At 36.7% G+C, this 12,043-nt stretch overlaps 1 protein-coding gene across 10 annotated transcripts; it reads left to right on the top strand.

Moving 5' to 3' along the window:
- Positions 1–2,295: 2,295 nt before the first annotated feature.
- Positions 2,296–6,501, top strand: LOC103702647 (uncharacterized). Of its 10 annotated transcripts, none has more exons than XM_039127200.3 (4): positions 4,201–4,628; positions 4,950–5,031; positions 5,381–5,470; positions 5,990–6,501. In XM_039127200.3, exons 3-4 carry the CDS (start codon positions 5,387–5,389, stop codon positions 6,410–6,412), a joined length of 507 nt encoding a protein of 168 aa, XP_038983128.3. In that variant the 5' UTR covers positions 4,201–4,628; positions 4,950–5,031; positions 5,381–5,386; the 3' UTR covers positions 6,413–6,501. The 10 variants fall into 10 exon arrangements, 8 of the variants coding, with proteins under 8 accessions (XP_088557768.2, XP_038983128.3, XP_088557769.2 ...); XM_088701643.2 differs by having other exon boundaries at positions 5,158–5,470; XM_008785163.6 differs by adding an exon at positions 5,158–5,274 and having other exon boundaries at positions 4,201–5,031.
- The last annotated feature ends 5,542 nt before the right edge of the window (positions 6,502–12,043 follow it).

The raw sequence follows: 12,043 nt of genomic DNA, 5'->3' as shown, positions 1-12,043 counted from the left end.
AGCCAAGCTGGTTCTTGTTTCTTACCTCTTGTTGCTTATCTTCTCGAGGAGGTTTGGTTCCCCTCCTTGCACAAGCGAAGTCTAATTGCTCAATTTAATCCCTCTCCAAAATTTAATTATACATGGATTATTCATCATGCTCCAAGTTTTACCACATGGAACTGATATATTTTATAGTATGCATGTAGAAAGCCATGCTCTTTTGAAGAAGGGAGTTCTGTCATGCCCCAGATCTGGGACAACACGACCATGCTATTGAGAGATACCATCCACGATAACATGAAGCCAATAATCATAATTTATATATAAATCCACCTCAAATAAAAATATAATAAAATGACCTGAATCCATTACCCATTAAATAAATAAATGAGAGCGGGTACAAAGTGACTAAATCTAAATATAAATACCCAAAATCCATACCTCAAAATTCAGAAAGTCGTCAACTATAAATTCATAGTCAATTAAAAATACTGAAATTCTTCTACAAAATCGCGAAGCTTGCTAGCACGAATTTCAAGTCCGGACCATCCTTCGCTCCTAGTTATCCTATTCGTCTGAAAAGAAAAAAAATAAAAAGAGATATAAGCTTTACAGCTTAGCAAGTAAACTTTTCACTACCTCACCGGATCAAGTATAAGTTTTTACATTCATTAACAAATTATTTAGCGAAATAATTACTTTTAAAAGATAGAACATTTCACAATAATAGTATAATCATAAATCAATCATGTTCTTATACATGCATAAATCTTGCAAATTACATAAATATGGTTTCCAATATATAAGCTAAATCATAAACCATGCTAACTTTATAAAGTCATAAATCATTTATCATTTTGTCATATCATAATTTATAATAATTATCTTAGACTAAACACTAAAGTCACTATTATACTCGTGGCATGGTTGTAATCGACAAAATACCAATTACTATTATGCATTGATAGTATCGTATGCCAACTGCTATTACTCTCTGACAGGGCCGCATGCCAACTACTTTTGCTCATTGAAAGGGTCGTATGCCAACAACTATTATCTGCTGGAAGGGTCGTATACCAACTATTACTACCCACTGATAAGGTTATATGGAACTAGCTTTGGATGTTGATCTACTCCACTTTCAAAAGCTATACATAGCTATCTGAGAACTTTTTGCCATTTTTTTTTAAACAAATTTTCTTAAGTCATTTTCTTAACTTATATTGTCTTAAATCATACATAAATAAATTTCTAAATAGCTATAAAGAGTTCATAGTCCATAAGTAAACCTTCAATAGTTGAACAATCATGACATTATTCTTTTCATAATAAAAATACAAATTTTATAAATATATAGTTTGTATTTTATGGCTCTCTGTTCTCTCTAATTATACTGATACATGGGACACAATTAACTCTCCGAATCTTCATCAATTTGGTAAGAAATCATGTATATCTTTTATGGTTATATCAAACTGATTCTTCAAATCTTCATTAACTTTGTAAGAATTCGTATAAATCATCAATAATTACGTGACTGCTATAGCAGCTTCATTTTTTTCATAATAAAAATACAAATGTTATAAATATACAATTTGTATTTTATAGCAAGTCATTAATATTGAAATATTCATATAACCATTATTTCGTAGTAAATCATGAGTTTTGCAATATCATATGCTCGATCCTTGATTTTAAGAAAACATGATGTAATCAATATTTAATATTATTTTTGCATTTAAATCACAAGAATGGAAAATATATAGAAATTTGAAAACTAGTAAGGAGTGTCAGAATTATTTACAAGTTCGAAAATTAGTAAGGAGTATAAGATTTACTTACCTCTTCCATTTTAGACATTCAAACTTCATTAGGCAAATCTATTAAACTTGGTTTTGGTGGTATTCTCTAGCATTGATATTCGATGGGCACAATGCTAGGGAATGATATGTTTGAAGGAAGAAAGAGAAAGAAAGAGAGAGGAGGAGAGGAAGAGGCGCGATGATCGCCAATGGAGGACCATAAAACGGAGGGGATCTTATTATAGAGGTGATCTAGGGTTCTAGCCGCTAACGTCTCCTATTTCTACTAGGAGTCGCCGACTTTGAAGAATTCTAGTGGCCCTAGATCTTCTAGTTTTACCAGAATTCGCCGGCTTCAAACAAGAAAGCAGACTTCTACCAGAAGTCTACTGCAGCTCATCATGTAAGACACATGCACGGGTCCAGCATTCAGGTCGGGCTAGTCAAGTGGACCGGGGCCGACCAAGCCATCACAAGTGTTACTTCGAAAGTACGCCCTTGAATAGGTCCATAACATAAAATCCAATTATTGGAAGGGATAAACATTAGCTAAGCAGTAGGTGCGATAGCAAATAAGTAGGTGCAACGGTGTAACTGAGAAAAAAAAAATGGCAAACCTGTCGCCCAGATTAGCATGAAGGTAGGTTTTCTTGATATCTTGCTTGGCAAACTGTTTGCTCAAGTGGGTAATGTTGACCTCCTCACACAATGAAGCCCACAGATGAAGGCCCTGTTTGGGGGAGCTTTTGGAGGGCCAAAAAACACTTCCTGGCCCTCCAAAAGTACTTTTAGGGAAAAAAGTGTGTTTGGTAAAATTTCCAAGAAGCTGTTTCAGCTTTTGCGGGAAGCTGAAAACAGCTTTTTGGCAGAAGCTCAATTTTGGAGCTTTCCGAAAACGCTGTTTTCAGCTTTGTCGGGAAGCTGTATTTTTGACCAAAATACCCCCATTTAAAAGTTTCTTTTTCCTCCTCAATCCCACCGTCTCTTTCTCTCTCACCATCCCCCCCTCTCTCTCTCCCTCTCTATCTCCTTCTCCTCAATGCCGTCGGCCCTCCTCTTTTTTTTTGGGGGGGGGGAGGCAGCCACCACGCCGGCCACCCGTGGCCGCGCCCCCCAGCCCCCACCCGAGCCCCCCGCCGCTGTGACCCACCACACAACCGAAAAAAAAAGGAAGGGGAGGAAGGGGCCGCCATGGCCGCTGCTTCCCCGGCCGGCCCGCCGTCTCGGCCCCCTCCCGAGGCCCTCCCTCCCCCGCGGTCGCCGCGGCACGCCGTCCCGGCCCCCTCCGAGCCCCTCCTCCCCCGCGGTCGCCGCGGCACGCCGTCCCGGCCCTCTCCCGAGCCCCCCTCCCCCCGCGGTTGTCGGGGCCCGCCGTCCCGGCCCCCTCCCGAGCCCCCCCTCCCCCGCGGTCGCCGCGGCACGCCGTCCCGGCCCCCTCCCGAGCCCCCCTCCCCCCGCGGTCGTCGGGGCCCGCCGTCCCGGCCCCCTCCCGAGCCCCCCTCCCCCCGCGGCCGTCGGGGCCCGCTGTCCCGGCCCCGTCCCGAGCCACCCTCCTCCCGCGGCCGCCGCGGCCCGCCATCCCGGCCCCCCTCCCGCGGCCCGGTCCCCCTTCCGGCGCCGCCGGCTTCGCGGGAGAAGAAGAAAGGAGAAGAAGGAAAGAGAGGAAGGAAGGAGAAGAAGAGAAGAAAAAAGAAAAGAAAAAAAAGAAGAAAAGGAAAGAAAAAAAGAGAAGAAAAAAAAGAAAAGGAAAAAAAAGAAAAATAAAGAAAAATAAATAAATAAATAAATATGTATATAAATGAACGAATAAATAAATAAATAAAATAATAAATAAATATATTTCAATGAAATAAAATAATAAATAAATAAATAAATAAAAATATTAGTAATTATTTAACCAATTTTTTCACCTAGTTAGAAAATTTGTTAGAGAAATAAATGGTCATCAAAAGAGTAAAAAATTAATTTATACTAATAATTATAATATTTTATACATTTATTATTGTATTATACTATAAATATAATATAATATAATATTATGTTATGTTAAATAATTTAATATTATTTTAAATTATTATCCTATAGTATACAATGTTATAGTACTATATTATAATAATATTATGTTACATTACATTAATATTATACTATATCATATATTTATGTATTAATATATATTATATTTTATTATGCACTATTGTATAATACTAATAATGTCCTTTATGGTCATTTTGTCATACAAAAGTACTTTCTCAGTTTGTTTACCAAACAAATGTTAAAGTGCCACAGCACTTTAGAAATGTAGTTACCAAACAGCAAACAGCTTTTTATAAAAGCTCTACTTCCAACAGCTCTACTTCTAATAGCTCTACTTCCAACAGCTCTACTGCCAACAGCTCCCCCAAACAGGGCCGAACATGGCTTGCAAAGTTGCAAAACAGACAACACTAGATTTTTGTGCAGTGGAAAAGGTGGAAACTTCATGGTCAAAAGATCTAGCGGAATCCTCCATGTTTTATTACAGTTATTCTCTTCCATTTTCCCTTCATAGATTTTTTAACGGACATGGATGCCATGTTTCAAGGGAGAGCTCAACGAATTATCGGCATGTCCTGCCGTGTTCTCTGCGCCATGTTCTTGCCCGTGATATCCGGCCAGCGCATGTTTCTCCTCACATGATTTTGTCCCTCGACAAACTCCGACAAACCCCACAACAGCGGCAAGCATAGCTTTTACAAAATCAGAATTGAGAAATATAATTAACTCCTTCCGAAGCATGGCTCTCTGTTCTCTCTAATTATACTGATACATGGGATACAATTAACTCTCCGAATCTTCGTCAATTTGGTAAGAAATCATGTAAATCTTTTATGGTTATATCAAACTGATTCTTCAAATCTTCATTAACTTTGTAAGAATTCGTATAAATCATCAATAAGTACGTGACTGCTATAGCAACTTCATTTTTTTCTTGTTTATATTGAAGAGATTATTTTCATTATTTTTCTTCTTAGATGACATATGATTATAAATATAATGGCATAAGTGCTCACTGATTACCAGAGCCCATTTTCTTATCATCATACCCACAGTTCCATAAATTTAAATAATAATAATAATTATTGTCTTGTCTTTTTAATCAACTGTCTATAAATCTTATATTTTCAGCTGTAGCATTCCCTTGCTGTCTTCCCACTCCACAATTCATCACCGCCAGGTTGAGAGAAGCTGTTCATCTTCCATCGTTTTGGTAGGAGATCGAAAGTAGAGTGATCTTGGTTTTCTTATTGTTCTTTTTTCTTCCTTTGCCAATCTCTTGACAAAGACTGTCTCCTTAAATTCTGTTTGCATTTTTTTTGGGCTTTCTGGTGAGAAGGAAGCTTTATTTGGTGTTGCAAGCTTCCAGTTAGCATTTACGTGCAAAACAAGCCAATGTTTTATTGTTGAAAATTTTAATTTGGTTGGTGGGTTTTGCTCATATGGATCCAGAAAGGTACATATGGAGTTTATTGTGGCTGTTTTGTTTGCATTATGATATCCTGTACATTCTGTCTTCGAGTTTTTTGTATTCATTGCAGCTCTTTTTTGTGGGTTGCCAGAGAAGGATGAAGAGAGCTCCTGTTTTCCCTAAGAATGAGATCGCTGATTGCAATGAGCTTGGTTATGATGCTCAGTTGGATTTCTCAAAGGTACTTCTTTTGACTCTAAACATTAGCTTGTTTTCCGCTCGTTGTTCTTTGGACAGCTGAATGCAAGTGCTAGAGTAAGGGGCTTTTATACTGTGCGTGTTTTCACTTCAGATGTTGAAGTCCATTTTTAATAACTCAATCAGAATTCAATTGAGCATTCACTTGAAATCCTAATAGCAGCACCAGTTAATCAGATTTCGTCGCATTTGGATTGGTGGAGACAGGGTGGTATACTGCGGTTTGAGCTTAATTGTTGTATGGACTTTGTTCTGTAGATTTTGCAAAGTGCAACATGATGTCAGTAAATGCCAAATTTTCAATTGAAGAGAATGCTAGAGGATTATAGGTGCATTCTAGCTTCTCATTACTTATGATTGGGTTATCCGAATCTTGTGTCTGGTTTGTGTTTCATTTTAATCCGAAAGGTAACAGTAAAGCAAAACTTACTATATTCTAGAGATTCTTGAACTGATTTGGCATGAGCACTTCTGACTATGATTACTTTCCTTCTTTGATCAGATTTTAGGAGAAGCAAGAAAGCATGCAAATGATGCGAAATTCTCATTGTCACCATCGAACTCAGAAGAAAAGGAGGTTGAGGTTGAAGCTACAAAGAACAAAAAGTCATGGAAAAGATCATTGTTCTTCTGGTTTAAGCTTGGCAAGAAGAGCTCAAAGCAGAGTGGAACATTCAAAACCAATTCCTCAAATTGCTCTCATGTTCCAAATCATAAACATGGTCCAGTTTCAGGTCCATTATTTGGAAATGGAGGTAACCTGGCTCTCATCCAGCGTAGCATTCGACGATCGACATCGGGGCCCCTTGCTCATTGCTTCACTCCTACAAAAGCTGAAGAGAATGAAGTACCTTACCTGCGTCTAGCCCAACAAAGTCATCCTTCTGCTGTTCAGGCTTTTGGACCAATTTACCTGGTCACATGAGTGATGAGAACTTTTTTCCATGAACATCCGAATATTGGATCGCCATTCTTCAGTAATAAAATATAGGGTAATTTATTCCCTTTTGGATATAGATTAGAGAGTTGTACATGGTGTCTTATTCTTTTTGACAGTTTCCTCAGCAGTTTCAGATCCATCTCTTTCAAAATGGATTCTGGGACGCAATCGATTCGCATCAACGCTATAATCTTGAAAATAATGAGTTATTTTGAACCATCTAGCTACTTCCAACCAGACCTGCTACTAAAAATATATTTCATACATCAGTTAAAAACAACCACAGATTTGGTATTCATAATCAAGAACATTCCAACTTGAGACTCAGCAACAAAGTTTCCAATGGAGTATGAGGCTTTAGTTATGCCGTTCAAACTTACTCCTACATGAATGTGATCATGACAAGGTGCATCTCGTTTAACTGTGTTAATTTATATCCATGGGCCTTCCCTCCTTTGTCTGTCAAAAAAGTAGGAAAAAACAAGAAGAAGATAACAGACAACCGATGTTATTATTATTATTATTTGAAAAAAAAGTTAGGAAATTCACACTTTTTATTTGTTTGATTGTAAAAATATGGTGGGCAGACCACATGTAACAAATCAAAATTTCATCTAAAAATACTAGCCGGAAGGTATTATTTGGATTTCTTAATTATATATAAGTATCCAAGATCTACCCAAAGAATAACAGATGTTACATACGTCCGCATCAAACTAAGGATTCAAATCCAATCACAATCACCATGATAAGCTCATAGTTAGTTCAAATAGATCCGTACTATAGTGTTTCATAGTTCATATAAGTTATGGGTTAGATCCATTATAATACTATTTATCATAATTTAGAATGTCATCCAAAAAAATTAATCATAAAGTATTATTTAAATTTTTTAATTCTGTATATATATATCTAAAATCTATCTAATAAATAATTGATATTAATCTAGTCAGACATTCTGTACGGAATATTACACTACCACCAAGGTTGGAACACTAAACCTTCTGGTGGAGAACGGTGCCAACCAGCTGAGGACTGGTTGGTGGAACAGAGCAAATATTATACAATTCCCCAAACTTCATAGCTCATAATCATTGCTCAAATGCCTTGGTCTTGAGATCCACCAACCCCTCCACTCAGCTCTTTTCTTTTTTTTTCTTCATCTCCAACTTCCCCTACCGTACCGAACACTGACAACTATTTTTTAGTCAGAGAGCATATGTACGTGCTATCCTTAAATAATAGAACAGGAGAACCAAACACTTCAAGTGATTTGGGCTTACCAGATATTTATATAAATCACATTCTGATAGGTAGCATCCGTTGAACCACAACAATTTTTTTTTTTTGGTACAGCCACGCTTCGCACTTTACACTGCCATAAATACAGTCAACAAAATTTTTAAAAAAATACTGATAAAAAATATTTACTTAATTTTTTAAAAAAATTATAATAATATGCAGTAAAGAAGCTATTCAGACAGCCATATTTTTTTATTTTTCGGTAAACATGGGTAGCCCAAACGAAATCACATTTTTTTTCCAAAGAATCTCAAAGACTTAGTTTCTGCATTAATACATATTAGTGAAGAGAACCAGAACCTAGAAAAGCTCAACAATTTTCCTCCCATAAGCTCACCAAGAAGTAACCTCGTAGTCAACGTCGACACGAAAAGTCTCTTGGTACTTTAAGAGATAACAAATTGAAAATAATATTTACTTGAGCGCAGTGCAAACCGTACACAGGTAGAGGCAACAACCATACTTTAAAGTGTCCTTTTTTTTTTCTCTCGCTTTGGAACCATATTTTAAAGTGTCTTCGGTAGCAAGTGGGTGCTCGTTGCTGGATCGGGCCTGTCCCAAGGATACGAAATTATCATACTTATCTCCACCTCTGCCCAGGTCTGATTGAGACTTTTGTTTTCTACTAATCATTTCAGCTATCGAGTAATGTAAATTCAGCAGCACTTCTTCCAACAGAACTGCAGTTTATTTAAAACTGGTTTAGTTCATTAAAAAAACAACAAAATAAATAAAAAAAAATATTTTTCATATGACAATAAAATTTTTATATTTAAAAAAATCATATAAAATATAAAAAATCTAATTATCTGTATTTTTAAAAAAATATTTTTAAATTTTTAGATAGGATCGGACAAGAAATTTTTTTATTAAAAGCATAACACTTATTTTATACAAAACTACATACTCAATTAAATATAAATTATTTTGAAATATGTTATTTTTTTTAGGCAATGAAATATAAAAAACTATTTTTTTAGATATAATATATTTATTAACTTTTCAAAAAAATTATTTTTTTAGTACCTGCTGATGCTAATTAATACACAGTGCTTCTCAAGCCAAAAGGAAGTTGGTAGTTTTTTTTTTTTTTTTTGTGACAAAAAGGTGGCCAACCCACTTCTCACCTAACTTACTGAAAACGTAACGACATAGGACTCCAAAGCACGCTTACATCACGAGCTTCAGAAATGGTCACTGTACCAGTCCTCTCAGAGGAGAAAAAATTTCGTAGGTTCCTCATCAAAACACAGGGAAGCCAATCTTGGGGTCATTTAAGAGGGGAAAGAGAACCGCCGACATTGAAGCGGGTTTTGCTTGGGACTTCTGACACTAAGAACTGAAAGCAACGGTTACCCAACTGATACGTTACAGGCAAAGAAAACAGAGATAAATACAACCTTTGGAAGCTGCAACAAACCCAAAATTCCATAACATGGGCAAGCAGCCCCAGAAATCCCGCAAGGATTTTTTTTGTTGGGGAGAACAAAAAAATCCTGCAAGGATTTGAAGGAAGGTGAAAATTTTTGGACAAGGAATAAAAGTAATACTATCTAGCTTATTTAGGACAGTATTTGGTATTTTTCTTTTGGTCTGAAAAAAATTTTGGTACATGATGTCGAAATCACTATTTGTCCTAAAAACTTAAACTGATAGGATGAGATAAATTTATTTTTATATTTTCTTACAGTTCTCTTATCATGTTGAAATCGCCATATGTCCTAAAAGCTTAAGATGATAAAATGAGATAAATTTATTTATTTTTTTATATTTTTTATATTTTTTTACACACGCGGCCACCGGACATCTAAGAGACGAAATGGACCGTCTACCCTTTGAATAATGGGGGACCAGTTAGAAAATAAAACTCGTGTCTTATTGGCTTGCATTCTCCACCACACGCATCACGACACTGTTTCTAACCCCATTCACCGTTTGAGATACTAACTTCATTCACCATTTGTCAGCAGTTGAAGTGTCCAAGTCGTCGTCTGCACATTAACTCCAAAAAAAGAAGCCCGGATCCAATGTACGTTTTGGTTCTTCACGGACAAGACCCAAGACTGGATCAGATGCCCGAGGAGGGAAAAGATCATCACTATAGATTCATTAAAAATCTTATCCTTTTAATTAGAGAGGATAGGACTTCCAGCTCAGAGCTACACAAGTGGTCCAACCTGTCTCAGTCTTCATATTAGTTTATTGGATTTGATTTATTACAACATAAAGATCATCAAGCTGATGCATTCCTACAATCATATGGATGCTGCAAGGAAAATAGTTTTGAGAGTTTCAGGTAATTAGACAAGTGAGCGAGTGAAATTATGGAGAAAAGTATCAAGTTTGCGTAGGTGGATGCCTTCTACATCCTCACAACCTATTTTCTCAGACAACAACAAAACTAGCTCATGATCAGCAAATATTTGAATGGAAACTATGAGCTGGGTTCAGTCTCTCGCATTTTGCACAAATTGTGGATGAATGGTGAGTGGAATCTCATCTAAGAATAGTGATGGATCTACCCCTAGGATATTATACTTATCATGAAAGACCTTAACAAGCTGTAGATCTCGACATCAAAGTATATGGCTATTGGAGTGGCACTTGTATCTCACAGATCTTCAGGTCAGAAGAAGGCAAGATAAGGTAGCTGTCGTCAAGACATCCTCATATCTCAAGTTGATACGCATCCTTTATTTATGATGTCTCTGGTTGGTCAGTGAGAGACTCTTGTACAAAAACAGAGGACAACTTTCAAATCTTAATGATCTAAAGCTGCGAGTGTAGAATAATGCCGCTATGAGGAATTTAAACTGAAAAATTGTATGGTGACCCCTTAATCATAAGGTTAATATATACTTCTCATGAACTAAAGATTTCCCTTATGCATTTCTCAAAATACTGTTCATGTCATATGCTGTCTCCAACTCTCTGATCCAGCATAATCTCATTTCAACTCTCTCATCCTAAAACTCTATTCAATTAATGCAAAAGATTGATTCTCCAATTGCTTAGTAAAGCTTGAGTTTCGAAGAGCTAAGACTTGAACTGTCAAAGCCACTATCATTTAAAAAGAGCTGAAAAAACATCCTGCAACTTTATCTCAGGAAAAAAAAAATACAGATAGTCAAGAAGAAAATTACCTTTAAAAATCAACAGAAACAGAAAACTTTCTCCCCTGAAATTGGGATCAGGGGTGATGTACATGAATGCTACTTGACTTTAGGCTAGTATGCCGGGCAATTTCTTGCCAGATAGTTTCTTTCTGAAATTAATTAAAATATTGGATCTGAAACAAGGTCGATGGAAGGGTATCGAGGCACAAATAGTACACATTTCTTTATGATTACTTTCTCAAATTCATAACTTTCAGCACCATCACATATCTGAATTGAATTTGAATTTCTACGAATAATACATGTGTAGAGGACATTTTGGCAGATTAGCAATCAATATATCATAAGCATTGTTATAATCATGAGATGACTGCCCACGCATGTTATATAGTATATAGTATCTGCCTAAGCTTCTATGAAAAGAGATGTGAGATTGTAAGGAAGTGTAGATGTTAATTAGAAAAGCCTGAACTCTCAAATTAGAAGCCGGTATGAAATTTCTCTGCCATGTGCATTTCCATAAAAAAAATGAGCCAACATTGATAAATGGAACAAACAGCATAGAATTTCAGCACCTCTAATAGCAGAGGGGAAGATACAAACAAATTCTGGTTATAAAGGAGATGTCTAGTGAATAAGACACAGAAATCCAAAAAAATAAACAGATAAATAAAACAGTTCATTTATATCCAAGGTGCTATGAGGAGAATATCTGTTTCTACTTTGTAGGTAATTCTTCCTTGTTTGGAGGCCTAGAATTACTTAGGGCTCAAAGGAGCCGATAGCGCAGTATAAGAGCTAAATCGTGACCTGAACTTCACCAAATCGTAGTCATCGAACCACAAAAAGGAGATAGGACCTGCTTCTTATCCAGACCAGCCCGAATGTAGTCCGAAATTAGAGAAGAAAAGTTTCCAGTCTCATTCAAGGAATAGCAAAATCCTTACGTGATCTTTCTGGGAAGGTTAAGTGATCTCAGAATTCATGAGGAGGAGAGATAAGGATTTGGAAACAGCATTAAACAACAAATCCAGTTCTAAAAAACACCACGTCTTCGAATTCTTCTCAAGACTAAATGCAAGTATGGATTTTCCGAGGAATTTTCAGGTTCATAGGAAAATTAAGAATGCGACGAAGCCCATCATCAGTCAAGAAAGCAGTAAGTCATCACTCATCAGAGACCTCCCATCTATATCAA

Source organism: Phoenix dactylifera, chromosome 7 (genome assembly GCF_051530095.1).
Source record: "Phoenix dactylifera cultivar Ajwa chromosome 7, Ajwa_hap1_PhDact_Kaust_v1.1, whole genome shotgun sequence".
In the NCBI taxonomy this organism is placed as follows: domain Eukaryota; kingdom Viridiplantae; phylum Streptophyta; class Magnoliopsida; order Arecales; family Arecaceae; genus Phoenix; species Phoenix dactylifera.
Note: the sequence above shows the minus strand (reverse complement) of the source record. Positions and strands in the feature narration are given on the sequence as shown.